This window comes from Arachis hypogaea, chromosome 5, assembly GCF_003086295.3.
Source record: "Arachis hypogaea cultivar Tifrunner chromosome 5, arahy.Tifrunner.gnm2.J5K5, whole genome shotgun sequence".
In the NCBI taxonomy this organism is placed as follows: domain Eukaryota; kingdom Viridiplantae; phylum Streptophyta; class Magnoliopsida; order Fabales; family Fabaceae; genus Arachis; species Arachis hypogaea.
Window position 1 is genome coordinate 94,532,229 of NC_092040.1, and position 27,525 is coordinate 94,559,753.

General features: G+C 33.6%; 2 protein-coding genes and 1 long non-coding RNA gene across 13 annotated transcripts; 2 read left to right on the top strand and 1 right to left on the bottom strand.

The window, feature by feature from the left end:
* Window positions 1-6,399: 6,399 nt before the first annotated feature.
* LOC112802024 (pentatricopeptide repeat-containing protein At2g15690, mitochondrial) lies at window positions 6,400-8,316 on the top strand. The gene has a single exon (XM_025845014.3). It carries the CDS (start codon window positions 6,496-6,498, stop codon window positions 8,068-8,070), a length of 1,575 nt encoding a protein of 524 aa, XP_025700799.1. The 5' UTR covers window positions 6,400-6,495; the 3' UTR covers window positions 8,071-8,316.
* Window positions 8,317-9,081: 765 nt separating this feature from the next.
* LOC112802025 (mitochondrial carrier protein CoAc2) lies at window positions 9,082-11,541 on the bottom strand. The gene is made up of 7 exons (XM_025845015.3): window positions 11,235-11,541; window positions 10,856-10,941; window positions 10,533-10,740; window positions 10,236-10,362; window positions 9,971-10,155; window positions 9,762-9,884; window positions 9,082-9,597 (listed from the first exon to the last, which is right to left on the bottom strand). Exons 1-7 carry the CDS (start codon window positions 11,394-11,396, stop codon window positions 9,460-9,462), a joined length of 1,029 nt encoding a protein of 342 aa, XP_025700800.1. The 5' UTR covers window positions 11,397-11,541; the 3' UTR covers window positions 9,082-9,459.
* A 6,105-nt stretch (window positions 11,542-17,646) lies between these two features.
* On the top strand, window positions 17,647-22,007 carry LOC112802026 (uncharacterized). 11 transcript variants are annotated; one of them, XR_011882263.1, is made up of 10 exons: window positions 17,647-17,950; window positions 18,107-18,266; window positions 19,071-19,161; window positions 19,739-20,057; window positions 20,153-20,388; window positions 20,478-20,640; window positions 20,767-20,907; window positions 21,006-21,068; window positions 21,324-21,554; window positions 21,693-22,007. It is a non-coding gene; the product is annotated as an uncharacterized lncRNA (long non-coding RNA). The 11 variants fall into 11 exon arrangements; XR_011882259.1 differs by having other exon boundaries at window positions 20,153-20,383; window positions 20,464-20,640; XR_003202170.3 differs by having other exon boundaries at window positions 20,153-20,383.
* Window positions 22,008-27,525: the final 5,518 nt, after the last annotated feature.

The window sequence follows — 27,525 nt, forward strand, 5'->3', positions numbered from 1 at the left end:
ACTCTGCTTGGTTGTTTGAAATGGGAAAGTCGAACTTAATTGATTGCTCGTATACGACTCCAACCGGACTTTCCAGGATAACCCCGGCACCCCCGAACGTCTGGTTGGAGGCTCCGTCTACATGGAGTTTCCACCGTGTGTTCGTGTCTTCGGCTGGGTCCCCCGCTACTTCCACTAGAAAATCCGCCATTGCCTGCGCTTTGATGGCCTGCCGGGGTTCATATCGTATGTCGTATTGAGAGAGTTCAATCGACCAGGTCATCATTCTCCCCGCCAAGTCGGGTTTTTGAAGCACTTGCCGGATTCCCTGATCCGTTCTCACGACGACCTGGTGGCTTTGGAAGTACTGCTTTAATCTCCTCGAAGAGGTCAAGAGTGCCAGAGCTAACTTCTCCAATTTGTTATATCTCAACTCTGCCCCTTGTAAGGCCCTGCTGACAAAATAGACCGGTTGTTGTGTCCTTCCTTCTTTTCGTACTAAAACTGAGGCCAAGGCTTCTCCCGTTATGGCGAGGTACAGGTACAATGGCTCCCCTTCTTTTGGCTTCCCGAGGACAGGTGGTGTCGCCAGGATTTCTTTGAAGCGTTGAAAGGCTTCCTCGGATGCGGGTGTCCATTCGAACGCTATTCCTCTCTTCATGAGATTGAAGAACGGTAGGGCCTTTGTTGCCGATGCTCCAAGAAAACGTGACAATGAAGCCAGCCGACCTGCCAACCTTTGGACTTCCTTAATACTCCCTGGGCTCTTCATTTGGAGTATCGCTTGACATTTCTCCGGGTTGGCTTCCACCCCTCTTTGGGTTATCATGAATCTGAGGAACTTCCCAGCTTCCATGGCGAAAGCACACTTGAGGGGATTCAGCCTCATACCATGTTGTCGGAGGGATGCGAATACACTCGCCAAGTCGTTCAGAAGGTCGTCAGGTCATGTTGTCTTTGCGAGGATGTCATCCACGTAGACTTCGACTGTCTTTCCTATGAGGTCGTGGAATATCCTGCTCATTAACCTCTGGTATGTTGCCCCCGCGTTTTTTAGGCCGAATGGCATTACCTTATAACAGAAGGTTCCTCCTGGCGTTATGAACGCCGTCTTGTCTTCGTCCGGACGGTGCATCGGTATCTGGTTGTAGCCGGAGTAGGCGTCCATGAAACTTAGATACCGGTATCCCGCCGCGGCGTCGACGAGCGCATCTATGTTAGGGAGGGGGAAGCAATCTTTAGGACATGCTTTGTTAAGGTCGGAATAGTCTACGCACATTCTCCACTTGCCGTTGTGTTTTTTTACCAATACCACATTCGAGAGCCATGTCGAGTAGTCCACTTCCCGTATGAAGCCTGCTTCTAGGAGGCTGGCCGTTTGTCTGGCCACCTCCTCCGCTCTTTCCGCCGACATCTTTCTCCTCCGTTGGGCCACCGGGCGTGCTTCCGCCTTGACGGCTAGATGATGCGAAATGATTTTTGGGTCTATGCCCGGCATGTCGGCTGGAGTCCAAGCAAATAAGTCCCTGTTGGCTCTTATCATTTCGACCAAAGGCTCCTTCAACTCGTGTGGGAGGTTTTTGTTAACGAATGTGAATCTTCCCTCTTCATCACCGATTCTGAACTTCTCCAGATCCCCTTCTGGTTCCGGTCTAGGCTTTTCGTCTACTCTGGCATCCAGGTCGGCTAGGAACACACCGGACGCCTCCTTAGACTTCTTTCTGAGGGAGAGGCTGGCATTGTCGCAAGCGACCGCCGTCTCAAGGTCTCCCCTTATGGACCCTATGGATCCGTCATCGGTAACGAATTTCATGATTAGCAGCCTTGTGTTGATTATGGCTTCGAAATCATTGATCGTTTTTCTTCCCAGAATGATATTATAGGCGGTGGAGTCTCGGAGGATCACGAACTCGGCCATCGCCGATCTCCTGCCCTGGGGTTGCCCTATTGAGATTGGCAAGGATATTATTCCATCCGGTTTGATGAAGTGGTCGCCCAATCCTATTACCCCGTGTTGGTGAGTCGTCAAATCGGCATCTTTTAATCCCAGCGCATCGAACACGTTGCGGAACATGATGTTTGAATCTGCTCCTGTGTTAACAAGGATGCGCTTGACGAGACCGGTCCCTACTCTGGCCGTTATGACCATGGGTGGATTTTCCGGGACGTCGTCGAACCATTGGTCTTCTGGGCCGAAAGAAATGAATGGAGGCTTCTTAGAGTTTCGCGTCGACGAGGAGGAGATCGACAATATCTTGGCGTCCTTCTTATGTGCGGATTTGGATCTTGGTGCGGCGTTTTTGGCCGTCACTACGTTTATCACGGTGAGGCCGTGTTCTCCGCCTTCTGGCTCTTGTCGCCTTTTTGCCGAACGGGTTTTGCCTTCCTCGTCTTGGTCGCGGTAGCGCCTCCTTGGCTCCCTGATTAGGTGGGAGAAGGCCGCCAGTTTACCCTCCCTTATCGCTTGTTCCAATGCATCATTCAGGTCGAAATAATCCTGCGTTAGGTGACCGTAACCCTTGTGGTAATCACAATAAAGGTTCTTGTTCCCTCCGGTGCGGTCTTTGAGTGGTCGGGGCTTCGGCAGGATTCCTTTCTCGGCTATTTGTTGGTAGACTTCTACGATGGGGAGATTGAGCGGAGTGTAGTTGGTGAATTTTCCGACTCGGGGGAATGTCCTTGGTGCCTTACTCAACGCCTTTTCCCTGGTTTGTCCCTTTGGCCTTTCCCCATTGCCCTGTTGCCGGGCTTGATTGTAGTTGGGCTGCCGTTTGTTGGCGGCCACAACTCGGCTGACTTCCTCGTCGTTTATGTACTCCTTGGGCACCGTCTGGATTTCATGCATTGTCCAAACCGGTTTCGTGGTGAGGTGTTTTCGGAAGTTCTCGTTGAGGAGGCCGTTTGTCAGGCAAAGACTGGCCACCGAGTCGGTCAAGCCATCGATTTCCAAGCATTCGTCGTTGAACCGATCTAGGTACCTCCTGGTCGGTTCTCCTTGTCTTTGGGTTACCCCTAGGAGGTTGATAGGGTGCTTGGCTTTCGCTATCCGTGTTGTAAATTGGGCTAGGAATGCACGGCTGATGTCCGAGAAACTGTAGATGGAACCTTGCGGGAGGCCGTTAAACCATCTGATCGCTGGCCCTGCTAAGGTTACCGGGAAGGCGCGGCATCTTACTTCGTCCCCCACTCCCTCCAGATTCATACTGGCCTCAAAGGCCGTGAGGTGTTCTAGAGGGTCTTGAGTTCCGTCGTACCTCATGTCCGTTGGTTTGTCGAAGTGTTTCGGCAACCGGACCTCGAGGATAGATCGGTGGAATGGGGTGACGCCCATTATCACAGGTTGTCGTGTTCTCTCGGATCTCCCTTCCCCGTCTTCGCGACCCCTTGCCGCTCGGCGGGTTAGTCTGCCGCGGGAGTAGATGATCGTGTCATTTCGTCTTCTCGGTATGGGTGACTCCTCCCGCGTGCTCTCCGCTTCCGTTCGGGATGCGGATGTACGCCGCGGGCGGCTTCGGTGAGAGTCTTCCTCCTCGCTTCCGGGAGACGGGGTGTAGCTGGGATCGGTAGTTCGTCCATCCCGCTCCCGGTCGGCCAGCTGTCGTTCTAGGTTCTGGACCCTGTGGCGTAGCTCCTGCATTATTATGGCGCTATCGCCGCCCGTTCCTCCGAATGGCCGTGTTCTCGCGTGTTGTTGGGGGGGACCTCCGCCGCCCCTTTTGCGAGGCGACGGAAGCTGCCCCCTCCGCTCCGACTGCTCGGGCCTGGTCTCCGGGACCCAGCGCGACTTCCATTCAGGTCGAATTCCCCACAGACGGCGCCAATGTTCGGTAGTCGGTTTCCGGACAGATCGGGTGAGTAGGTGAGGGAGTGGGGACGCCCTTGCCTTGGTCGTACTGGAGTTGGATTTGCCGAGTAGCCGAGCACTTGTTGCGGAGAGGGAATGAGGGGGGTGCCACCTGCAAAGACACTCCGACGCTCAAGTCAGCAATGTGCAGGCGGGCAGAATAGTTAGGTGAAAGGATATCACGTACCTTGGGGAAGGACAGGTCCTTCCCTATTTATACTGTGTCAGAAGTGGGTCCTGAGGGGACGAGCCCACTTTCCGCGAAGGTTCCTCCCAGCTGTGTTAGGGGAATGATGAGGACGCGTGTCCAGATGCCGTGGCAGGCGCTAAGGGCTCGATCGCCCGGATCGGGTTCCCAATGGGTCGGGTCGACCCGTGCGTGGCTTGGGCCAGACCGTAACAACTTTAAAATTACAGGTTTAAGTCGTGTACATTACACTTTTTGAATGTAGTTCTTTCTCAAACTCTCCGCTAACACAAGATGCTTATCTATCAAGTTATTCTTTTTTAAATCTAAAATAGTAATATAAGTATATAAAATATATGATATTTCATATAATAACAATGATTTTATTTAAAGCAAGAAATAATTATGCTTATATCCATTTTATGTTTTTTCTTTTTTAATCAGACCTAGAATCTCATTAGTTACAATGTATTCACAGTTCACATACTCTCTATCAGATATCACAATACCAAATTTATCATGTGTTAATTACATGTCCTAGATAAAGCAAAGAGCCAATTATATGAGAAAAAAAACAACCTTAGATTTAAATATTGAGACGGCTTTTTTTATTGAAATAAATATAAAACTTTTTAGTATTAAAACGGGGCGAAGTCTAAAAAAACATTAAGTACAAATTAAATGGGGTAAAATAATCTCTCTAGCAACCTCATAGAGGATTTTTGACTCGCTATGAAAGAGAGTTATTCTAAAATAAAAAATTTACTTTTAATGAATTTGATTTTTTCATTTTTGGTTATCGGATTTGCCATTTTGTGACTGTCATTTCTGAGGTGTCACTTTGCAAGTCCTACCAAAGAAATAAAATTTAAATCCATTTCACATGTGGCCGAAGCATGTGTAAGAGTGGTTGATATATTGAACTCTTACATTGCCACACTGAATTCGATATCCAACAGAAACTTGGTTGTAGTTGAAATTAGTGTGTGTGACTGTGTGAGTGGGGGTGTGAGTATATATGACAACGAGAAAAAAAAATTCTATTTTGCATGGACTCGCATTGAATTGGACTTGCGCGTTTTTGTAATGCTTTTTTGTTATGTGAAGTTTATTTTATATGTTACTTCAATAAAAAAGCCATATTGAGACTATCTTACAAGTTACAACACTGTTTTAGTATGTGAAAACAAATTGTGTGAATGAAAGGAATATTAACATGATGTAGAATGTGAAATAGAACAAAGTTTTTTTTTTTTTTTCATTAGGGGAGATCCACAGCACAAATTTAAATGTGTAGAGATATTATCGGGTCTAAATTTTTTACTTTTTATCACTTTAAATTACATAATTTAAAAGTTGAATTAATATTTAAATTTATTTGTGAAATTACTCGCACTTTATTATGATACTCAAAATTTTATTTTGTTCAATTTAATTTCTCAACTTATCATTCATGACTTAATTTAGTTTTTTATTATATTTCTGTCACAGAATTATTAATTACGTGTTGAGATACATAGATGATTATCACATGAATTTTTTAATAATTATCTGACATAATAATTGAAACTTTTATCTTAATTTACTTTTTAAGAAATTTTTAAATAAAATTAGAATTTTAAATGTTTTGCAAGGAATAAATTGAAATAAAAAAAATTTATTATTACTTTAAATAATCATTAAAAAATTTAACCACATAATTATCACTTTATTTGATTATGTGGTTAATTATTATGTGATAAAAATAAAATTAAAGACTAGCCTAAACTATAAATACTAAGTTGGATGACTAAATTTTATAATTAGTCAATATTATTATTTTTAATTAGCATATGACCAGTATTAATTTATATCTATATTTATAGATATTTTGTATATATGAAGCATATAATTTATATCTATATTTATTAAAATTTTACACATATAAAATAATATATTTTGCATCTATGTTTTTTAGAATTTATACACATAAATTAATAAAATTTAGGTTTAATTATTCTATTAATCCTTAGTTTTACCAAATTTTTTATTAAATTTCTATAATTTTTTTTCTTTTAATTTTATTATTAAGTTTTTTATAGTGTAAAAAATATTAGAATTAATTGAATATTTTTTCATAAATTGAAAATATTCATAATTAAAAATTTAACTAAATCTTTGACAGCATGTATTTTAAGAAAAATATTCTATTAATTTTAATATTTTTGACATAAAAATAACTTAATTATAAAACTAAAAAAATTATAAAAATTCAATTAAAAAATAAAAAAATAATAAAAAATTTAATAAAATTATAAAATTAATAAAATAATTAAACTTAAAATTTATTTATTTTTAAAAATAATTTAATATTATATTAGCTAAATAATAACCTAAAATACTCAGGATTAGAGTCTACACAGATTCTCATTGAATAAATCAAAATTTGGAGACAAGCAAGAGTGTAAATTGAAGGAGATATGAGTGTTAACTCTAAAAGTTTGGGATGTTAACTCTAAAAGTAGCCTATCCGTTTGATTTCGATATCCGATATTATTCTTCTGCAATTGTTCCATACAGCCTCCAAAATCAGAACTCCATGGAGCTCAAACTCCACTCATCAATGGCGTCACTGGCACCCGTTCCCCGCAAATTAAACACCGTCATCTCATCCCATTCCAAACTCCCACACTTCTCTCCTCCGAAGCCCTCCAATTGCTCTCTCCCTTCCACTCCTCTATGCTCCTACGCCGTTCCCGATTCCAAGAACCCCACCACCAACAGCAACAAGGTCCAACCCCGTCGTAAAAACGCCACCCCCACTGGTCGTTTCGCTCAAAAGACCCAAACTTCACGGAAGGAGAATCTTCCCAGAGAACCAAAACCCAAACTTGATAATACTCATAATAGGGTCGACCAGAACCGCCAAAACGCGCTGTTTGATGCAACCACCCTGAACGTTAATTTGATTGAGTTGTGCGAAGAGGGTAAGCTTGCTGAAGCTATGGAACTCATGGGTCAAGGTTCTGTTGCTGATTATGGTGTTTTTCTGGCCATGTTGAATTTGTGCGAGGGTATGAGGTCGCTTGAGTATGGGAAAAGGGTTCATGAGTTCTTGAGAAGATCGAGGTTTCGAGGGGAGGTTGAATTGAACAACAGGTTGATTGGAATGTATGGGAAATGTGGTAACATGAATATTGCACGCAAGGTGTTTGATCGAATGCCAGAGAGAAACATGAGTTCTTGGCACTTGATGATCATTGGATACACTGAAAATGGAGCTGGTGATGATGCTTTGTTGGTTTTTCAGGAGATGAAGGAGGCAGGGATACGGCCTGAGAGTGAAACTTTTGCATTGGTTTTGGCTGCGTGTGCAAGGGAAGAAGCTGTAGAGGAAGGATTATTGCACTTTGAATCAATGAAGGAGTATGGAATTGTTCCCACCATGGATCATTACAAGGAGGTTATTAACATTCTGGGGAATGCCGGTCAGTTGAATGAAGCTGAGGAGTTCATTGAGAGTAAGCCATTTCAGCCTGAAGATGACATTTGGGAGGCTCTTCGAAATTTTGCTAGGATTCATGGAGATATGGATCTTGAGGATCGTGCGGAGGAGTTGTTGGCATGTCTCAATCCTTCAAAGGCCATTGCTGATAAGCTTCCAACACCTCCAAGGAAGAAACAGTCTGCAATTAACATGCTAGAGGAGAAGAATAGAGTGGCCGAGTATCGGTGTGCCGTTCCGTATAAAGAGGCTGATGAGAAATTGAAGGGATTGAGTGGCCAGATGAGGGAAGCAGGTTATGTGCCTGATACAAGATATGTTCTCCATGACATTGATGAGGAAGAAAAAGAGAAGGCCTTGCAATATCATAGCGAGCGATTGGCCATTGCTTATGGTCTAATCAGCACTCCCCCGAGAACTACACTTCGGATAATAAAGAATCTGCGTATTTGTGGTGACTGCCACAATGCAATCAAAATCATGTCCAAGATCGTCGGACGGGAGCTTATTGTCAGGGATAACAAACGATTCCATCATTTTAGAGATGGAAAATGCTCATGCGGAGATTATTGGTAGAGTTACTACTCAAGTGTAGATACTCTGGTGCTGTCTTATTAGATTGTTTCTACCAAAATGTGTAGGGTTTCAAATCCATTATCAAACAGATAAAATATTCAAATCTTTTTGTTTCATCTAAGGATTGATCTATGTAGCTTCTCCGTTGTACATGTTGTTTAGGCTGCATATAATATAAGTTCCCACGAGCACAAGCGTGTAATGTTGAATCCCCCTGAAGTAGAGGCTGACCATTTTCTCTTGTAAGTAATTCTGTTGATATATTACTGATTAATAAGATCCACAATCATATAGGCTTAGCTAAGTTGCATTATAATCATTAGACTATTAGGTTGTGTTTGTTTACAAGAACAGGACATTGAGACAAGGACATAAAGATACAAAATTATATTTGATAGATGAGATAAGACATGGATAGAAACATTCTATCAAGAGATATTAAATTAGTGTATTTTGTGTTTATTCTAATAAAAAAGACACTGAAACACTAACGAAAGATATAATTTATTTTTTATTTTTTCTTTTTTTATTCTTATCAATTTTTTATAATTATACTTTTTATTATTATATTTTTCTTTCTAAATTTTTTGAATGAAAAAAATAAAAATAAATTAGACTTTCATAATTTATTTTAGTTTATTATCAAATAAAATATAAGAATACTAATTTTTATGTCTTGTTCTTAGTGTCTTTGTCTTTTAGAGTCATCATCGTTCAGACTTCAGACCAAAAATAAAAAAATAGACAAGCTCACTTGTACTTCTGATCTTTTCAATGTAATGCAGAATCATCAGTCTAGTGCTTTGGTATCAGCGTGCAGATTTCATTGGATTGTAATTGTAAGATTAGATTACTGGAATTAGCTACTTATATTCAAATTATCTCTTGTAATTGAGATTACTCCAATTTCAATAAATGAATATATTCTTACCCAAAGAGAATACCAAATGGAGTACCAAATAGCCAACAAAAGTTGAAAAGTAGTAGAAGTAGAAATCTGGCGCCAACAGGTGGTCAAAGGTAATATGAATCTGGCGGCTGCCAAGAATATAATCCCCTGTGCTTGCACATTCAAAAAGTGCAAATTATCTTTTATTTGTATGTACATAGTTTGTGTCCTATCTCAACAACATATTGTCTTCTCGTTACATCATGAAAACAATGGGATCTGCCACAAGGGATCATTCATTCCCTTGCAATCTGCAGAGAAATGCATGCTGTATCCTGTTTATGATGGAACATAATCTTCATCTCACAATGTACAACTCGAAAGAATGGAATGTGGTGCTAAAACAATGTGAATAGGATGAGGCCAAGAAACCTTTTTGAAGCCTATGAATTGAAGAGTTAGACAAGCGAAAATCTGAAAGGTAGCATCATCTGTTGCTGTTACTGTGTCTGCGACGATGGTTGGCTGATTCTTTTATTGGTTACCACTTCAACTGCAGCATCATCTCTTGATGGAACTCTCAGGTATGATTTCATGGTATCATAAACGGTAAACCCAATTGCCACTGATGGAACAACCTGAATTGCAAAAGAAAACATCAACTAGAAGGAATCTAACTGCTTATTGCTTTTTGCATTTTTGTTCACAAATCCTAAAAAGGAAATAGTTAAAATTAAAATAGAAACCAAACTTGTTGTAAAGTTTTAGTTGCTCAAATATGCAATTAGTTTTCCCATCCCACCTTTATGTAATTGATGCTGAGCCCTGAGAACAGCTGCTTCCAGCCCTGATTTCGAGCAATCACAACAAGTGATTTCATAATCCCCTTCAGTTCTGCATTATCAGATGCCAGCAGAGTTTGAACCTAGCCAGAATGTTGTCAACTTTGTACTATGCATTATTTGATATCCATCTACAAAACTTTTCCAATGAACAAATGATTTAAGTTACCTGCATTTGCCTCCTAACAACTTCAAGAGGATATGTGAAGGTCTGCCCCAATAGACCTGCTACGGATCCACATGTGAGTTTCACCATAATGCTTTTCTTGTACTCCTCAGGGACATGGCGCTTCATTTCTTCGTAGAAGTAAAACTTCAAACCAGCATACGGGAATATTCCGACAAGCGTTGGAGCTGTTGCCAGGAGCAAGTTGTGAGAATATCATAACTATGAAGATACAGCACTACAGATATAAGCAGATTTGAGGGCATACCTACTCCCCTATAGAGACCTCTAATGCCACCTTCTCTGTAAGTTTTTGCAAAGCAATCTTGGATCCCTCTATAAACTTGTTCATTATGAACCATCCCTGAAACATTCAACTTTTCTGGACTAACAACCTGCAGTCACAGATAACATATGTCAATCAGGGTTATCAAATTCTTGAGTTAACATGTAAATTCATCCGAATGAGTTTACAAATTTTTACCTAAACTCAGGAGTTTATAGAGAACTCTCAGGTTTGATTTCTAAGAAGGTAATCATATTGATCAGAATTCAGAAACTTTACCTGATAAGCTAACTTAGTCCGAATCAAGTCGAGAGGATACGTAAAAAGAACAGCCGTCCCTCCGGATAATGAGCCTGCCATGAGATCAAGGGTAGGGCCTTTCGAAACATCAGGGAAAGTAAGCATGATCCATCTGCGGTATTCCTCATAGGACATATAATGAAGTGCTGCATAAGGTATAATCCTTGCAACACTTGCTCCATTTCCTCTGCAATTCAATAATGATTAAATTAATTAGACAGCTGCAGAAAATTTCTCAATTATATTCTCTCTCTACTTTCTTGTTTCAATGTGTTAGTTGCTGAGGGTCTTCTAAGTTCTACCTGTAGAAACCTAAAAAGCCTTCGGTCTTGGCAATTCTGCTGACTGATCCAACAAGTCCTGAGCTGTGAAACTCAGCTCTTCGCGTCTGCAAGGAATGACAACAGAAAATTACAAAAAATGGGGTAAAGAGAAGAAACCCATTTCACCATCAATTTTGAAGCAAAAAATAAATACACTAAAGATGCAATCTTTCTAACTTTGAAGAGTAAAGGGTATCAGAAATAGACTTCATTTCTTGAAAAAAGGGATTAAAACCAATCAATCAAAATATTCAACAGTACGAAATAGGGGGATAGAAAATGAAGCAATGAAGTAAAGGTGAAATCTTTGGAAGAATATGAAGAGACCCAATTGATGAAAAGAGTTGAAAGGTAGAACCTGGAAGAGGATTTTGACACGTTCGAGTGGGGCAACGACGGTTTTGGCGAAACCACCAGCTGTGCCACCCGCAAGAAGCTCCTTAGCGAAGAGGGGCATGGAGTCCAAGACATCATCAACCACCATGGCTTTACCTTCTTCTGCTCCTCTTTTGATTCCCATTCAAAGAAGAGCGAGGAGAGAAGAACAAAAAGGGAAGGTTCTTTGGCTTGTTCTGTTGTGTTCTGTTGTTCTGTTTGGTAGTTTGAGTTAGGAAGAGGAACCACGTAGGTTGGAAAGGTCAGAAGAAGTTGCGTTGAATAATGGATTTGTAACTTATTTATTATTTGGAGTGCGTGGTTTATTGGAAAACTATTTTTACCACATTTTGATATCCAACCAGTTGGTGCCAAGTAGGATCATGTTTGATGAATCCTCTCTCTCCCAACCTCTCTAAACAAATCTATTCCCTACTTTATGCTCCTCAAGGATTGGTTTAATGCTCAAACTTCCTAACCATCACCATTTCAGGATTTATTGTATTTAAATGAATACAAAAATATTTTCAAACACACATAAAAACAAAACTGGAGAAGTTAAGCATCTACACAACAAATGTTATTGTTAAGAAATTTATAGAAAAAATTGATAAAATAATTATTTTACTATAGAAATATATATATCTAAAACTTATGGTAGCTAATTCTTTTTATTCATAGAATATTTTGTTAAACAAATTATCTATTAGAAAAAGTGTTTATATTTATTAAAACATAAAATTATTTTTTATATACAAAATCCCTTTAGACAAACAAAACATATTTTTTAACAATATATCGAAACTCAACATAAATACATGCTTGACTAACATGCTCCATTAATTGATACAAGCATACTGATAAATATATTGTTTCAGTAATAAATCGATTTATTGTTTGAAATTTGGCCATTTAAATATAATTTAATTTAAAATATTTAATTAAATTATTTTAATAATTAACTTTATACAAAGATAATTGAATTTGAGTTTTGCATTTTAAATAACTTTCGATTTATAAGGTTAATTCTTTTTATACATGTAATAGAAGACATGTGTCAAAACCTAGTTAATCTATTAGGGATCACATTCGAACTTAGCAAAATGTCATAAAACGTGGGCGTTTTTATTTAAATAAAATAATAGAAGATCAAATTTAAGTGAATTCCTTAAATGAAATTTTAAAACGTGATTTTTTAAACTATATAATATATAAATTGTCCTAGAATGATGTGAGTTAGATAATGCATAAAACATGTTATCCTATGACGATTTATATATGAAATTTATTGGATAAATGCACACAAATTATTCTAGACTAATGTATTTTTCAAGTTGCATGTGAATCGTCCCACCATAACATGAGTTACGTTTTTCACCTAAATTTACATGTAATACACAACTTCAGCATCTAAGCACAATCTACGTGCAAATTCAAAATTAATAGATATATTTAGACATAATTTTAATTAAAATTTGTACTTAAATATTTTTAGGTTGAATATTAATTTTTTAATAAATTTAGGAAGTAAAAATTTTAATTAGTTAAAAAATTAAATATAAAAAATAATTTTGTTACAACAAAGATTTATCTTCTAAAATAATTAAAAAGACTTCATTGAAAAAATTAATTATTGTGTATGAATAATTCTCTTTTTATTTCAAAGACAATATCTAAAAAAATTAAAGAATTTAAATGTTTTAAAATAAAAAATTATTAAAATGATCAAATAAAAATTAACATCATTAAATTTGTAATTTTCATAAAATATATATTTCATTATTTTATTTTTAAAAATTAATTTTTTATTTTATTATTTTATTAATTTATTCAATTTAAAAAATTTTAATCTAAGATTAAATATTAGAATAATTCTAAAACCTAAATGATAGAGAATTGGCCAAATAGCAATCAATAATTAGATATTTAGAAGATACAAGTAATACCAGCATAAAAATGAAGTGAAAAAATCAAAATACATAACAAATGTAGAATTTAACCAAAAAAAACAATTGAGTTGAGTACTTGACGTACTAAAATTAAATTTTTAAAATATTTATGGTGTGAATATTTGTAGATATAGATCAAATTTATTTCAGTATCCTATTAAAACTAAAACTGAATTTATCTCAATTTTAAAACCTAATTCAAGAAATAAAAATATTTTTATATTCATAAATTATTTAGACTTATAAAAAAAAATAACTATCTAGACATAATACAAACAAATTTTGGATATAACTATCTTATACTTGATTAAAATTTTTAAATTGAATAAATTAATAAAATAATAAAATAAAAATTTAATTTTTAAAAATAAAATAATAAAAAATATATTTTATTATTTTAATAATTTTTTTATTTTAAAATATTTAAATTCTTTAATTTTTTTAGATATTGTCTTTAAAATAAAAATAGAGTTATTTATACACAATAATTTAATCTTTTAAATGAAGTTTTTATTTATTTATTTTAAAAGATAAATCTTTGTTATAACAAAATCATTTTTTATATTTATTGTTTTAACTAATTAAAATTTTCACTTCCTAAATTCATTGAAAAATTAATATTTAACCTAGAAATATTTAAGTACAAATTAAAATTATGTCTAAATATATCTATTAGTTTTGGATTTGCACGTAAATTGTGTTTAGGTGCTAAGGTTATGTATTTGTACTAGGGTTGTCGACTTTAGGTGAAAAAATGTAACTCATGCTAAGATGAGATAATTTACATACAACTTGAAAAATACATTGGCCTGGGACGATTTATGTATATTTGTCCAATAAATTTCATGCATAAATCGTCCTAAAATAACATATTTCATGCATTATTTAACTCACATCACCTTAAGACGTTTTATATATTATATAGTTTAACGAATTCACATTTAAAATTTTATTTAAAGGATTTACGTAAATTTGATATTCTATTATTTTATTTAAATAAAAAAAGCCTAAAACGTGTGTACAGGAACAATCTCAGCAATGTTACAGGAGATGCACAAGTTAGTATTGATGATTTTAGTCATATTACTACTTGACTAGGTATTTAATGTGTAATTAAACATGACAAAATCACAATTTTTATGTTAATACTTAATATAATGGGCCTACTGTATTTAGGTAGTAACATTTGTTTCTTGTTGAGCCTAAGTATTTCTATGTCCTGAAAGTTCAATGTGAATATTGATTATTTATAATTTTATACACATGGTTATCGTAATTTATAACTGAACTATTAATTAAACTCTTCATATTGTTCGATCATTGAGGTACTGAATTAACTAGAAATTATAGATTAAATTGATTGATACTATTACAATTAAATAATTATATAAAAATTTTATTTTCTTATTTTTATAATGGGGCTTTTAGTCTTATTTTTATATTAAATTAACTATTATTTTATAGTTTTATTTTTGAATTAAATTAACTATTGCTTTCAATTATTTTATCTTTTTTAATTTATAAATACAATTTAATTTTATTTAAGTAATATATTCGATAAAAAAAGATACCATATATAGCAAATAACAACTTTGTCTGATGATAAGTCTTATTTTAACTTTTAATTGAGTTTGGATGATTTTGACTAAATCTGACTATTTTTTTTTTAATTGAATTTGACTAAATTTGACCAAATTAATTATTTAATCAATTCAATTGATGATCGAACCTAATTTGAAAATTTTGATGGCTAAATTTTTAGTTTGACTAACCTGATTCCAACCAAATTTGATAATTATGTTTATATATTTATGACTTAACATATATATATATATATATATAATTGATTTAATAATTAATTTTTTGTGTATATATATATTTTATAATATTGAATATTCAAAATTAAAAGAAAGCTTAATCACTACTTTATTAATTTTTATAATTTTACAAATTTTTTAATTAATGTTTATAATTAGATTTTTAGTAATTGTTATTTTTCATAAAAAATACAATAGTTCAAAATATTTGCTTTTAGAATATTTTATTATTTATCCTAAAAAAGAATATTTCAAAAATAAAATTATATTTTTAACAAAAATAGTTAAAATAATTCAATTCAAAATTTTTATTTAACATAAAAATTTAATTATAAACTTTTAAGCTACAAGAATTTAATTAAAAATTTAATAAAAAATAATAAAAACTAATAAAGTAACTAAATTTTTTTAAAAAAATAACCATTTGTACCCATGAACTTTACGAACGCTGACAAAAGTATCCATTAAAGAAGAAAACTAATGTTGCATCTATCAAAGATGGATTCTGTAAGACAAAAATACCCAAATCCTAAATTTATGTTGACTTTTTAATAAAATTCCAAAATTACCCCACTATTATCTTCAACCTCTCCTCTCTTCTTTCCCAAATCTCAAACACCTCCATTGCCACTACCTTAACCACCTTCTATTCTCTACTACTCTACTAATAACCACCACTACCGCCATCTTTTCACGCTGACTATGACAAAGATGACAACATGACAACCAGGCAATCCATCGTTCCCACGCAACGTTAGATGGAGAAGCTCCACAAGTGAGACTGAACCGAGATCCAACGCGCAAGATCCTGTGGTGCGATTCAACTCCTCCTAGGTCCACTTCAAGTTCATGGACTCCTTGAAAAAAAGTCCTATATTTACAATAGTACAAATTACAAATTTATTATATAATTAACGAAATTGAACTTTCTCACTCTCCCAAATCAGTGAAATCACCACCATCATGTGCAAGATTCCTGTGTTATTCACATGCGACCCCACCAAAGCGATCTTGCTAAAGTTTCAATTTTTAGCATCCAAAGATGCTTCTCCTTCTGACATTGTATTGAAAGTGATGGAGGAAGGGTGGTGATGGTAATGGCGGTAATACAGTGTTGATAGGATTTGAGATTGAAAAAGTGATGATGAGAAGTAAAATTAAAAGTTAGAGTGAAATTATTATTGCTGTGACAGTGGAGAAGGAAGAAGATGAGGCTGACGGTTAGTGACGGTGGCGGTGATGATAGTATTGGTGAAGGAGGTGGTAAAATTGATGAAAAGAATAAAGAGAGGGTTAAATTTTGCTAAAAGGGATATTGAGATTAGGGTTAGGAAAATGGTAATTTAGGATTTTTAGATATTGAGATTAGGGTGTTTAGGCAATGGAAGTGTTTAAAATTTGGGAAAGAAGAGAAAAGGAGTTGAAGATAATGGTAGAGATAATTTTGGAATTTTATTAAAAAATTAACAAAAATTTAGGATTTAGTTACTTTTATGGTACGGAATTCATTTTTAATGAATACAACATTAATTTTTTTTTTGTAATGAATACTTTTGTCAATATTCATAAAATTTATGATACAAATGGTTGTTTTTCCAAATTTTTTTAACATATACGCTTAAAACTAAATAGTTACATATATAAATTGAAAAAATTATTATTAGGATGTATATTCTAGTAGTGCGACGGCTAATTGGTTGCACCAAGCTAAATTTTTCCTCTCTTTTATTCGTTAATAAATACACAATAAATATCCACCTCCAAAACAATATATAAAAGAAATAAAAATGATAATGATTAATTCTTTTACTAATTAATTTACACGCTGGTGGGTTAACATTAAATAGTAAATACATTTACAAATGGGACCTATGAAACTAGTATCCTAAGCTTTAGTAGATCCCAATAATGCAGCACATGTCTCCATCAATTCACATACTAGATTTAAAGTTTAGAATTTAAAATTTAGTCTATATATTATAAAATGGTTAAAAAATTTTAATATAGATTTAAAGATATATTTTATCTAAAAATAGAGATTTTTGATGTATATTTATTTTGTAGACAAGTAATATATTGAATCAACATGTAATCAACATGTTAGATACGTAGTACAATCGCATGCAACACATAAATAATGTGTTGTCATGTAACACATATTCATTTAATATACAAATAACGTATTATTACGTAGTATACATTCATTCAACACGCAGATAACATGTTGTTATATGACATATATTCATTCAACACGTAAGTAATATAATGTGTTGGATTGTTTTTTTGATATTTCTACAATTTAGTAAAACACTCCAAACATCCATATTTAAACAAAGCACTATTTTTTTTTATATCTAAAATAATTTCTGCTATAAAATAATTTAGTAATATAATGTGTTGGATTGTCTTTTCCTCCTACCACTTACCACACCAATCCAGCTAGGGTAGCTTTCTTTCATGGTTAGTGGTCATACTCATGCTGTTCCACACACTACTACATTTTAAATATTTAGTAATATTTATCTCTTAACATTTACTAAAGTGTTAGTAATTATTATAAAATTATATATAAAATAATATTTATAATAAAATGTTAGTAAATACATATAATTTTTTAAAAAAAAAACTTAAAAAGTGTTACCTATTCCTATTGACATGAAAATAAATGAAAATTCCCTTCTCTAAAATCAAAATTGGAGAGTTAACCTAAGAGCTGGGACAGAAGAAAGATCGGGGACCCTGCTATCGGCGTGATCTCACTCCAAATTTCACTCTCTTTCGCACTCTTGCTCTCAATTTCACACGCGCTCTTGATCTCGATCGTGCTTTCATCTCGCTCGCACTCCGCTCCTTGAATATCTCTCTCCCTTGTTTCGACAAACTCTATTTTTCTTTCTCGATCATATCTAGGGTTTGTTACTCTCTATTTTGAGGTGAGTCTGACAGAGAAGGAGAAGAAAAATCTCCTTTCGCATTCTTTCTTCTCTAATTTTCACTACTTCATTATTATTCTTGCAATCTTCTTAAGTATTTTGTATATATTTGTTAAGATATGTTGGCCATGAATTGATTGAATTCTTAATGTTAAGATCTGCTCAATTCAAGTCTGGGAGTCTCGAGCAGGACATTGATGATTCTAGAATTACATCTCCAGCTGCTAAGATACTCCTTTTTGTCTTGTTATGCAAATATATAGCAGCAGATTTGTCTTGTTCTGCAAATATATAGAAGGATGATGAGCAAAATTTGGTAACAATATTATTACTGTTTCAATAGAATTATTTGATTTATCAATTATTCATTATTTTTAATACCTTAATGCAAAGATTCTTACAGAGATTTTTAGTCTTGTTACTTCTGTGTTCCTGATATAATTCAAGTTTTTTTTTTGTTGAAGTTGCAAGATTCACTTGTTAATTCAAATTTCACTTGTACTTTTAGAGATGGTTGGTTTCTTTGTGTATAGGCTAAGACCATTAAGTTTAAATGTGTGTGGGTATGTTTCTTGCTCTATTAAAACTTTGCTTATGAAAGTTTAGATTTTTCTATTATTATAAAAATATGTAAAACTGTGTATATTAATAGAAGTTTATATGATCTCTCTTTTTGGACAAAAGAAAACAATTTAAAGAGCCTCTTCAAACCTTAAATCCTTCAAGTTGATGACAAGACATTTAGATTTTGTATAATTTATAAAGCCTGTGATATGAGGATCATTCGGGCTTAGTGAATGCAACAAAGTTAAAGCATGTTTCTCGCGTTTATTGATTTATTTCTTTTACTTGATAGGATTTTTTTAATTTTGATCACAATGAACTCAATGAGTAATAGAAGGAAACTGTTTGCTTAAGAATGAGCTTTATTATATTTTACTTTTGAATCTCTCTCTAGTTTATTTTTTTATGTGATCCTTTCATATCTCTTTTCAATTCATGTGTATGAATGTTGAATATAAGTGACACTTCTAATCCAACAAGTTCCCTTAAATTTCTTGGAAGAATTCTCTATCCACATACTTCTATGTTATATAACAAGCTTTCCATTTTCTTGCAGAAATTCCTTTCTTGGCAGAATTAATTATTTATATATGCTATTAGTGATGTCAACCATTTGCTGCTAAATCACTCTAAACTTCTGTTTTCAAGTTAAGTTCTTGCTAATGTGGTATATGTGAAAATCTCTGTTTTCAACTATGTTCCCTATTTCACCTTTATCACTCTTTTTATGGGGTATCATCTATCATGACTTCATCGATTCTTTTTTTTTGGTAACATAAAGGCCCATAAACACCATCTCTAGATGGAATAGGACATAACAAGGAAGTGACTCAGTATCATTATATGGTATTGGATCATGTCTTTTGAATATGCTTCGGTGTTTCTTTGTCACTTTTGTATGAAACTACCAATTACCTGTCACTACATGAGAAGAAAATAATTTGCATCCACTATTTATTAATTATTTTCTTCTATCAATTCAATTAGCTCTGAAAGGTATACCTGGGACAACAATTGATACATGCATCTTAGATAATCAACCAATAGGAGAAGAGTCTCAAGATAATCTTGATTTTAGTAATAGAGATATGTCAACCCTATGATTTTCTTTCTTCTAGATAATTTCATACTCCTCTCAATCCCCTTTACTAATGATTATTTTATTGAATTGTAAGAATCTTGATTTTGCTTCCTTTTACGCTTCTCTCCTTCTGGGCTGAATAGAGGTCTTGCTGCAAATGAGGATGATTTGAGAAAGGCGGATGCTGCGGCTAAGGAACTTGAAGTTGCCGATGGACTAGTTGATCTCTCGGCTGACCTCGATAAATTGCAAGGAAGATGGAAACTGATATATAGGAGTGCATTCTCATCTCGTACTCTAGGCGGCAGCCGGCCTGGACCTCCCACTGAAAGACTCCTTCCTATAACTCTTGGACAATTTTGTTTCTGAACTAGTATCATGCATGATATAACTGAAAATTGCTTTAGCCTGGTTCCAAGCCCTGTTCTTGCCGTCCTTTTCCTTTATCCACTCACCTCTAAGGTTCACTTTAATTTTCTATGATGGGCATTTCAATATTACTGATTTTTTGTTATCTTTTTTTCCTACTATATTACGGGACTTTTATGTTAACACAGATATACAGGAAAAGATTTTGCCAAGGATAACACACTGGCAAAGCCCCAATTATTTTGCATATTTTCCTTCCAACAGTAGCATTGTTGGATTTCTTGGAGAAATGCTCAGTGCTGGTTTCAACATTGTCGGTTTCAGCTGGATAACTTCTCCTGCCGCAATAGAACTCGAAATCATTGTTCTTGATTGGCTTGCTAAGGCACTTAAGCTGCCTCATGATTTCCATTCTACTGGTGAGGTCGTGGTCTGTAAATTTAGGGGATTAGGACACTTTCAAGTACATGCCATTCCCCTAAATGAGAATTCATTTTAGAAATTGTATTGCAGGACAAGGTGGTGGAGTTATTCAAGGAACAGCGAGTGAAGCAGTAATAGTTGTCTTATTGGCTGCTCGGGCAAGATCTTAAGGACAGTTGGAAAAGACGGTCTTCCTAAGCTTGTGTCATATACATCTGATCAAATACACTCTTCTCTACTAAAAACCTGCCAGGTACCTTCAATGAAATATAAAATTTGAGAAGGCTTTTCATAAGGATCCTCTATAAGTCCTAGCATTGAATCTTGAAGGATACCGTTTTATGATTATTGTTAACCGGTTTTTACTTTGCATTGGCAGATAGGTGGACTTAATCCTGAACGTTATAGGTCACTAAAAACTGATGCTTCAACAAATTATGCGCTTTCTCCTGAAGTATTTTCTGAAGCAGTTTCAATAGATATTGCTACTGGTCTTATACCATTTTTTTTATGTGCTACTGTAAGAACTAAGGCTTATGATATCAGTTTTAGGAAGTTATTTTTAGTAAATTTGATTTCTTAACATATGTGATCTGCACTCTTCATCTACAAATACAGGTTGGTACAACTTCATCATCAACTGCTATTGATCCTCTACCTGAAATGAGAAGAATTGCTAAGGTAATGAATGTATTTGATTGAATGGGTAATAAAACTTGCTAAATAACATGAAAGCCTTCTTGTATGGGATGATCACACTCAATATAAAATTTATTAATAATTTAAAAGCAAGTCTAAGTAATTATGTAGAAATAGTAGAATGATGTGGAGATGGTTTTCACTTTTTAAATCTTTACATTTAAAAGAGCTTGTCTTTGAATCCAATCATTCACTGATTCATTTGCTATTATTCTAATCATCATATCATGGCTGAAGAACTTGTTGATGGTGCTTTTCTTTTTGGCTTCATCAATGTTGTTTTGGAACTCATTGAATCCAATCATTCCCGCTGCTCCAGAGGTGTATCAACTGAAGAACTCATTCACATCAACACAAGTATAGTTTTGGAAGCACTTGGCGCTGCCCCTGTTCCAGGTGCTACTACTCTGGCCGAAAAGCTAAACCACCAAGGGGTTAATGTGGTATCTTTGTCACAAATTAAAGAAGGTATTGATGCTGTATATATCTTTGTTCTATTTTCTTAGGAAAGGATAACTTTTCACTATATTTCTGTGGATAATGTTTTGAGTGCTTTCACATAAATTCTTTCTTAGTATTTCCTTTTTTCTCCTTTTCTATTTACAGTGTGATGCACGAGCTTTGAGAGTTGTTCTCAGCCTCACAGGTGTAAATAAAGGCTTAAGAGGCCATGTTGTTGTGGAGATGAGTATTGCTAAGAGTAGGGATTAAATTGTCTCATTGTCCTGCTGTTGCAATGCACATGCTTGGATTTGCACCTGTAAGGGAGATACTTGGTGCTGGCATTTGTTTGTTTTTGTTGGTAACTCATTCTGAAATTTCTTAGCTAGCTAGGCCTTAGAGTGTGTTATGTGTAGTATATTTTGTATTTAATCATGTAAGCATATTGAAAAAATGAAAAAAATTGATTTATTGGACCAATTTTAATGTTTAAATATCTTGGATTTAATTTGTAAAGTGGGTGTAAAATATGTAATTGAAGAAAAAAATTTTAATTCAATATTTTGTGCATTTAAATATTACTAAAGATCTATTGTAATATTTTTTGTTGTTAGCAAAGAAAATCTTTTGAAACATTTATTAGAGTATTGCTATAAAATATCTATTGCGACATTTTTTAAAGTATTATTAAAAAGACTTATTGTGACATTTTTTAAGTGTTATATAAAATATCTATTGTAACATTTTTTAAGTATTACAAAAAATATCTATTGTATTATTTTGCTAAGTATTATAGAAAATATCTATGGTAATATTTTTCTAAGTGTTACAAAAAATATCTACTGTAACATTTCTCTAAGTATTACCATAAATGGTCTATTGTAACACTTTTCATAATATTACTATAGAATATCTTTTGTAACATTTTTACTAAATGTTATTAAATCTTTAGAAGAATGTTAGTAAAACTTTTTAGTAATATAAGATATATTTAACATTTGTTAAAATGTTACTAATATACATAGGTAATATTTTAATATGATTTAGTAACGTTTTTTAAATATTAGTAAAAATCACTTATGTAATAGTGACGAATTGAGTGTGCTAGTAAACCCAAACCTTATACTCTTATAGGCAAGTTCATACCTAAAAAAAAGTGTTCAATTGCTTCCGGATTCCCACAAAAGACACATCTATGTATTATATGAAGCCTTTAAGATGTTTAGCATGCACGATCTTCCAGTGGCGTTAATTTGATTCAATAGCACAAACCAAATAAAGAGGAACAATGCCTTTTATATTTTACACATGAACTATAACGTGTAATTTTTTTTTTCTAAATTACACTGAAAATAAATTCATATAAGCTTATTTCTGCTCAAAGTCTCCCAAAAAGCAGAGAAAAAAAGGCTTATGCTTTCCCGAACTCGTTTCCCAGTAGTTTGTGGGCCAACGAACTAAAGTTCTCCAAGAAAAAAAAATTATAAGTAGTGTACCAAAAAAAATTATAAGTATTATAAGTATTATGTTTTACGAAGAAAAGAAATTAATATATGTCAAATAGTAATTAAAATTAAATCCAAATAAATTGGTTCACAATAGAATAATGTTGTGATATACTATGTATTGTGGGAGTGGATCCTCTCCAGTGAGAAAAAAACTGGATGGTATCCAGTGTTCAATCTAACCATTCATTGCGCTCTCTCTCTTATTTATTTCTGGTCCCACTCATAGAATCAAAGGTGATAGATCACACTGGATTCTATCAATTGTTAAAAAAACTAGAGAGGATCTTTTTCCATATATTGTCTTCGTGTACACTCTTTTTTATACATTTTTTATTTTTAGTATCAAAAGTGATTGATCAAAAATAAAAAGATAAAAGATTTGTCGAATAAGGTTTAGAAAATATAAGAAAACAGTGTCAAAATTGGAACCTTTGGCGAACCTAATCCCCCGCCACCGCGGGGTGTCGCCGCCATTCTTATTTTTTCCAAAATAAATTATTGATGTAGGCATATTGGAGGAGAGCAAGGCATGAATCCTGCTCCAAATATTTGATCTTGCCCACCCTTTTTATTTTTAATTATTATTTTATTTTCATTACGGCAAATGTTAAAAGTTCAATAAAATTTATTTATTTTATTAATATTTTTAATTATTAATTTAATTTTTTTAATGAGTAAAGTATTGTTTTTGTTTCTCACGGGTAAGTCTTAAAGTTGTCTCTAATATTTAAATTGTCCTATTTAACTTCCTAACTTTTTAAAATTGACTAGGCCCAGTTTGGGTAAATAACTTAAATAAGTTCTTTTGAAAAAAGAGCTTAAAACATAAGGACTTTTATTAAAAGTAACTTATAAATAAGTTATTTTGTGTTTGGTTTTTTAGTTATAAAAGTACTTATTTTAAAGTTGTAGCGTTTGGATAAATAACGCAAAAGATAATTTTTTTATAAAAGAGAATGAATATTAAAATAACCATGATAACAAATATTTTCCAATATTAAATGTTGATTTTACATAACCTAATCACTAATATTATGTATGATATGGTAGGTGAAAATAAAAAATAAATATAAAATGTGTGTCAATGTATATTTTATTGCTGTTTTTTATTTTTTATTTTTACTCCTATTAGAACTCTCTTCTCCTTTATTGAGATCAAGAACTTGTTATAATTAACTATGAAAATAATAATAAGCTATAAAATTACATATGAAAAAAATAAAATTAAAACTGAAATTTCATACCACACTTGAATACAAATTTAATAATAAAAAATAGTGATAAAATGATAAAAAAAGATACTTAGAAGGAATATATACAGTAAGTTGTTCAGATGTAATATTGTCTGAAAATGTGGTGGAGGATCAATACTTCCATCAAATGTTTCATTACGTAAAAATGGTGAGACTTGGAACATTGCGTGAGAATGATGGTGGAAGGCCAGTGCTTCTAGCAGACCTTGTGTGAAAATGGTGATGAAGGGTCAGTATTTTTCATAGAGTCAAGAAGGAAAGTAGATTTTTTTTGTTTTAAAATTAATTTTTTTAAGTAAGTGGTAGAATGACTTCTCGAGAAGCAAGAAGTCATATATTTCTACTTCTTCAAAAAGCTACAAATTAACTTTTCGGGAAATTAAAAGCTTTTTTTAAAATAGTGCCAAACACATAGATTGTGACTTTTTATAATCCAAAAGTTAAAAAAAAGTAGCTTCTGCTACTTCCCAAACGGAATGTCAAGTTGTACTGCAGTTAGAAATCTGTTAACAAAATTGACAGCAGGACAAAATTAAAACAATTTTGAAACGTTAAGGACTTAAATAGGACGAATACGTTGGGGATAAAAACAATACATAAAAATAAATTTTAATCTTATCCTTTAATAATATCAATTTTTTTACTGTACATAGTTATTCAATTATTTTTTAATCACATCTAAGTAAATTACACTTAATTACATTAATTTTATTCTAAATAAATTTATTTTTTATAATTTTATCCTTAAAATTTTTTACTCATCATAAAATATTTATAGAATGATTAGTACAATTGTTAGGAAAAAAATGATACATATACAATAAAGTAACATGATTTTAGTCATTTTATAATGAGTAAAAATCTTTAAGAGTAAAATTATAAAAAAATAAATTTATTTAGAATCAAAGTAATGTGATTAAGTGTAATTTACTTAAATATGATTAAAAAAATAATTGAATAACTATGTACTGTAAAAGATTGATATTAGTGAAGGATAAAATTAAAAATTAAAATTTATTACTATGTATCGTTTTTGTCCTCAACGTTTTCATTCTATTTAACACCCTAACGTTTCAAAATCGTCTCAATTTTGTCCCGCCGTCAATTCCATTAACAGATTCTTAACGGCAGGACAACATTGAGTCAATTTTGAAACGTTAGAGAATTAAATAGGACGATTTAAACGTTAGAGATAACTTTGAGACTTATCCCAAACGTTGGGGACAAAAACAATATTCTACTCTTTATTAATTTAATAATCAAATAATATATTTTTATTTTATATTTTTAAAAATTAATAATTAATTAATAGCTAAAAATACAAATTATACTAATTTTTTATTTTTCAATTATTATTTTACATTTGACCTAAGGTAATTTTGTTGTGTTTAACTTCTTTCTTTTTTTTATTAATATATTCAATTTGTTTAAATAAAATGTAAGTATTGTTTTAGTCTCTAACGTATAGAGTCAGAATTGAAATCGTCCTTCACGTAATTTTTTATTTAGAATCATCCTTAATGTTGTATTTGATTTTAAAATTGTCATTTCTAATAAATTTTTATTATAAATGACAAAATTATCCTTTTGAGCTTTTGTGTTTCGCGCGAAACACTTCATGTCTTCATTTGTATGTAAACCCTCAACATTAACCACAACATTTCACAAACCAATGTGAGCAGTGCAGCATGTCCTAGCCCAGAATCGAAAACAACGGGAGCTGTTCTTGGAGTGAAGAGAGCAGGCAAGGTCGAGTTACTTGAAGGAAGGAACATGAACAGTCGATCAGTACTTGCAGGGTTGGCGTAGGCATGATTTCCCTCCTTCCAATGACTTTGGTAGCTCTCCTCCTACTAGTTAGTTTCGGGTTAGAAGGTTTAGGTTTTGGTAGTTTGCTGATGATTGAATGGAAGCCAAAGATCTGTGTATTGAGACTAGCGATTAGCATCACCGTGAGATAGGGAGGTCTGTGTGTGTGCTTGTTTTTATTTTTTTTCTATTGTTGCAATATGGTAATGTGTTCTGATAGTAATTTACTCATAGGATGTTGGAAAAGACAATGTATTATTTTAAACTGAAAGTATACCATGAAAAATGGTTTACTTATCAAAACGGGTCATTACAGTATGTGGGAGGAGAAAAAACAGTGATAGAAGAGATTGATTGAAATCGATTGGTCCGTATTTGAAGCTTATGCAGAGTTAAAGTAGTTTGGTTATATTGAGGAGAATATCTTAGCGCTGTGGTTCAAGGATCCCATATATGAAGACATGGAGGAAAATATGAAGTTGTTTAAAAGTAATGCAGATTCGATTGCCATATGTGAAATAGCTGAGTTGAGAGATTATGTAGAGTTGTTTGTTGTGCACAAGGTTGAGGAGAATGACGTGTTTTCTGTTGCTGGCTCCATTGATGTTGGGGAGGATCATAGGATGGTTGATAAAGGTGAGGGATAAGAGCTAGTTGTGTATGGTGGAGAACAGGCGGGGCGAAACCAATCTGAACCAGTTGCTGATGATATTGGGGCAGAGACTAGGGACAGTGATGATGATGATAATCAGGAAGTTGAGTTTGATAATTCTGATGATAGTGATAGTCTCAATTCAAAGTATAAACCATCTGAAGAAGAGGATGACAGTATAAATTATTTGCACTTTATCGACAGCGAAGATGAGCTTGATCCTGATGTAAGTGGGTTTCAGGATGTGAATGTCATGACTGAAAAATGTAAGGCTGTGAAAAAGAAGGGTGTGGCAACTGAGAACTTTGAAAATGATGAGGGAGCAAACAATGATGAGTTAGATTTGGACCACAAGGTTGGAGTTGAGGGGTCAGATTCAGACCATGAGGGAGTGAGGTATCCAGTTCACAAGGCACAAAAAGACATGAATTAATACAAGTGGGAAGTTGGCACAATATATGCATCTCGGGAGGAGTTCAAGGACACTATGACTGCATATGCTGTGCAAACCACAAGGGCAATTATATTTAGGAAGTGTGGTTTGAAGAGGGTTAGGGCAGTTTGTTCTTGAGAGTGTCCTTTTTGGCTGTATGCTGCAAAAATTGGAGAAGAGGATACTTGGCAGTTTCGCAGCATGAATTTGACTCACACGTGTACACAAGCACACAGGGTGGGGATTTTACACTTGAAATGGCTTGGCAAGGCATTTAAGAAGAATGTTGAATCGAATCTCAAGGTGAAGATAAAGGAGTTGGTTGCAAAGGCTCAGAAAAAGT

Bases quoted from the DNA above. Each gene is read 5' to 3' on its own strand.
- LOC112802025 (XM_025845015.3), bottom strand. From the start codon at position 11,396: ATGGGAATCAAAAGAGGAGCAGAAGAAGGTAAAGCCATGGTGGTTGAT. The intron at 10,942-11,234 runs GTTCTACCTTTC...CATTCCTTGCAG, and splicing joins GTGTCAAAATCCTCTTCCAG to ACGCGAAGAGCTGAGTTTCA. The intron at 10,156-10,235 runs GTATGCCCTCAA...TCCTGGCAACAG, and splicing joins AGGTCTCTATAGGGGAGTAG to CTCCAACGCTTGTCGGAATA.
- LOC112802024 (XM_025845014.3), top strand. From the start codon at position 6,496: ATGTTAACTCTAAAAGTAGCCTATCCGTTTGATTTCGATATCCGATAT.